Source organism: Solea senegalensis, linkage group LG4, assembly GCF_019176455.1.
Source record: "Solea senegalensis isolate Sse05_10M linkage group LG4, IFAPA_SoseM_1, whole genome shotgun sequence".
Lineage (NCBI taxonomy): Eukaryota > Metazoa > Chordata > Actinopteri > Pleuronectiformes > Soleidae > Solea > Solea senegalensis.
This window is the reverse complement of record NC_058024.1, coordinates 26,207,248-26,211,282: the sequence shown is the minus strand read 5'-3', so window position 1 is coordinate 26,211,282 and position 4,035 is coordinate 26,207,248. Positions and strand designations below refer to the sequence as shown.

The 4,035-nt window shown below is 42.8% G+C and overlaps 1 protein-coding gene across 1 annotated transcript; it reads right to left on the bottom strand.

Moving 5' to 3' along the window:
* Nucleotides 1-1,024: 1,024 nt before the first annotated feature.
* Nucleotides 1,025-3,169, bottom strand: cav3 (caveolin 3). Its single transcript, XM_044023236.1, has 2 exons — nt 2,824-3,169; nt 1,025-1,978 (listed from the first exon to the last, which is right to left on the bottom strand). Exons 1-2 carry the CDS (start codon nt 2,938-2,940, stop codon nt 1,637-1,639), a joined length of 459 nt encoding a protein of 152 aa, XP_043879171.1. The 5' UTR covers nt 2,941-3,169; the 3' UTR covers nt 1,025-1,636.
* Nucleotides 3,170-4,035: the final 866 nt, after the last annotated feature.

Genomic DNA, 4,035 nt, shown 5'->3' with positions numbered 1-4,035 from the left:
TCAGTAATAAAAATAATAATAATAATAATAATATACAACAGCAGCCTCTAGTGTACAGTGTCAAACAGCACAGGCGACGGCTGATTGGATGTGAAAATGACAACTGAGATGCACTTGTTGTTATTATTATTATGAGTTTGTTGTTCCTGATTTGTCCACTGGGTGTCACACTCCTGTCCTGTTCTGATAGATTACAACCACATGCAGGCAAGTGGCACAAGTGCTACTGTTCATGAGAGAAAGCATTGTGGGAAAAAGAGATGAAGTTGAGTTAAAGAGGACGCAGACCTGTGTCCGGGTGTTTTCACATCAATCTGAGGAAGCAGCAGCTTATTCTGTCACTGAGTGTTTTCATGTGACCTTTACCTACGACAGACAGTCTGTCCAGAATGTGTGTTTCAAAGTGACGGTGAGGACATTAAAGCTGCAGCTCCGCGGTGTTGATGGGACAGAACGTCAGAGTTCCTTCACTTAAAGTCACCATAACGTAAGTAGTGACTTTACAGTGGAGAGATTTATACAAATACCACTGCCCCCTGTGAAGGCTAGTGATAACGATGAGTCCTTTGTAACTGTTGCTGTGCGTTTGTTTTCAGACTGCACTGAAACCAGTTATTATGATGCAGTGCGACAGGTATGGTCGTGGAACACATGGGCCAAACTTTGAGTACGATTTTTGGTGAATATTTTCATTCATCAAGCCTCTTAAACAATTCCCTTACAATCAGACATTAACCCATGGGGAAATAAAAGTGTTATTATAAGGACAGATGCATGAACAGTAAAGCATCTTTTAGTTTCTGTCCACTTATACTTTTTACTTTTTACTTATTAGCGATTATATTGAAATAAAAGTATCCTATGGCTGTATTTGCTAATTAGGTCATGACTGTTTTTTTTTATACATCGATGATTCCACTCATCACACTTTGACAAAGGTTGTAAATACCAACATGGCTGACTGCAAGTCTCAGGAAAGACACTCCTCTTCTGTGGATTCATCAAAAATGAACAGGGAAATGAATCAGAATATATTATTTTAATACACTGAGAAATGAGACAACACTGGACAAAGAATCATTCCATTCAGAAAACCTTTTCAATTCCTTTCACTCTGTGTTTTTATGATAGGATTAATTGTACACACATATTATGTTGAAGTCAATTCCATTTCTATTCATTAAAACTGTCGCAACAATCCACAGAACTTTTTTGATAAGAGCCAAATGTGACGTGTACGGGGCAACACTGTCCACAGGTGCAGCAGTGGCTGGGCACTTGATTTCATTTGTTGCGGATGAGTAGCCATCATGTGAGCCTTTATGTGATACAAATAAATGAGAGCGGACGGATCCTCCAAATGGCCGACGGCCCAGCGACGAGCACACAGCCCCTCCGGGGTTTGCCAGAGCTGTCACACAACCACGCTGCCTGCTGCAGCTGTCGCAGAGCGTCTGGTGGCAAAAGGCACACCAGGCACGTCAGGACTCAGAGCTGAGGGCTTGAAGGTGGGCGGGTGGAGAATAAACACGTTACGAGGGGAGTAAGCAAGAACGCCAGGACTTCTCTTCATGGTGTATAAAAAGATACTGCAATTTCATCCGATCATAGTATCAACACTACTGTATGAGAGTTCCTATACTTCTTTGCGCAGTGCCACGCGCACACTGCTGAAGATCTTGCCCAGGGCTTCGAAGAAGGGGTCGCAGAAGGTCTGGATGCAGAGGGAGTAGATGCGGCTGATGCACTGGGACTCGATCAGGCAGCTCTTGATGCAGGGCACCACGGCCCAGATGTGGCAGAAGGAGATGCAGGCGAACAGGAAGCCCCAGAGCAGAGCGACGGGGATACCAAAGATGGCGGACAGGATGCGGTAACACCAGTATTTGGACACGGTGAAGGTGGTGTAGCTGAGCTTCCACACGCCGTCCAGGCTGTGTGTACCGTCGGGCTCTGCGATGACGTCCTCAAACTCCACCTAATAAGACATTTAAGAGAAGCTTTGGTTGACACGCTCTCATAAGGCCGCAGTAGTTGTGTCTGTCTGCACATGCCAGTGTCAAGTGTTCATAGAATACAAGTAACGTAAAGTATATATGTATTTTAAGAAGTGGAATTTCAAACATGAGAGCAACAAGACAACAGGCCAATTTGTTGTCAGTTTGAAATCAGTGACTAAACTCAGTTTTAAGCCTTTTTCTTTCCCCCAGACCACTGTTTAAGATCACTACATCATGTGTTTCATGTATACATAAAAGCCAAAGATAGCACGTGCTGTGCTGCATCGGGATGGCAAAGGAATAATCATTGCAATAATCAAAATGATTACTAACAAAAGACTTACCCCACAAAGGGTGGAAATGTATTAATTTAACAACAATTCATTGCATAATTAATATTTGTCAGTGCTAAAACACTGTCATCCACAGACTGGTGTGAAAATGACACAATGATTTTTTACTTCTCTGAAAACAGACATGAGCACATGTGTGTGGATCATTTCACCAATCTAATCTGAACTATATGTTCCAGCCCTGACCTTACAGAACATGTTATGCAGCCGTAGCATAGTAACAATCACAGGATAAACAGTTGTCAACTCTAAATAAAACACAGCAGTGCAGTGTATCGGGTTCACACTCTTCCGCCCCAATCCCAAAATAAACATTATGTCTTGCACAGGCAACAGGAATAACTCTTGGTCTATTTCGAGCTTTTCCAGACAATATAATGACACGATTCTTCTCTGTGTTTGTTAACAGAAACCACTTTGTGCATTTTCCTTCACACTGTGGCAGGCTCTCATGTCCATGCTGCACAAACCTTCACTACGTCCTCATTGATGTGGTTGGGGTCTCTGTTGATCAGGTCGATCTCCTTGGTGTGGCTGTCCTTCACAATCTTCTCCTCGTTGGTGTTGTACTGGTACTGATCCGCCATGGTGCTGGGTCCTGGGTCCTGGGTCCTGTGGGTCCTGGGTCCTGCGGGTCCTGGGAAACGGGCTGGAGGGAAGTCAGTGACAGTGAACCTGAGTTAAACTGCACTCAGCTGCGCTCAGTTCACTTCTAAACCACTGTATGAGCACTGTGACGCTCCCAGTGACATGCCAGTGGACAGCAGCTGCAGATGTCCTGGTAAAAATGGAGGCCCGAGTACCACCCTGCACACACACACACACACACACACACACTGTATACACACCACAATGTTGTGCACGCAGACAGAAAAGGCATGCCTTAAAGGGGAACCCAGGCTTGTGTCACATTTCACACAGAGTTGTGGGGCTCACTGGGCAGAGTTTGCACAGTGGTATGAACTTCCACCACAGCGAGCGAGTCAATATAAGCACACACACACACACACACACACACACGCGCACCCCTCTGCTCAGACCCTGGTTGAGATTCTGGGTTTTGTGATAAGACGATAAATCAAAAAAAGGGAATGATTTACATTATAATATTATGTCAATGGACCGGCACTTGTTACATTTAATTAAACGCCTCTAATCTTGTTACAAGTCTGGTAATACTGCTGTTCTTATACTCCACAGAGTGATGTTTGTTTCAAAATTGAGCATGCGTCATTTTGTTGACGCCAGAACTTGTTCGGAGTGACTACACTTTATTTCCTATTTGCAGTGACAAAATATAAAAGAATGAACTCCTACAAATATTCTATTTTACTCTGACCGGTGTCTTCGACTCAGTCTAAAGCATTTCATAGTCATTTTTCCATGACTATGTCTAAATGTACAGTATAGAGGCTATAAGAGTGTGCAACATAGTGTCTTATATCTTTTTGTAACACAACATCATCAATCTGATGAAAAGAAATATGTCATAATTTTCACCCACTCTATAAACTCACCTGAGCAAAATGTACTCAAAATGTTTAAAATCTGTGAAATACGTCACAGTTCAAAGTTCACTCGGCTGGTTTTTAAGAACAAAAAGAAAAGAAACACGGTGTATTTTGTTTTACCTTATGCACAATTATTGCTACTTTATATCACGACTAAAAATGCGATATAAA

What these genes read in the sequence shown, in the direction of transcription:
- cav3 (XM_044023236.1), bottom strand. Translation starts at nt 2,940, where the DNA reads ATGGCGGATCAGTACCAGTACAACACCAACGAGGAGAAGATTGTGAAG. An exon ending in TCAATGAGGACGTAGTGAAG is followed by an intron (nt 1,979 to 2,823) that starts GTTTGTGCAGCA and finishes ATGTCTTATTAG; the next exon opens with GTGGAGTTTGAGGACGTCAT.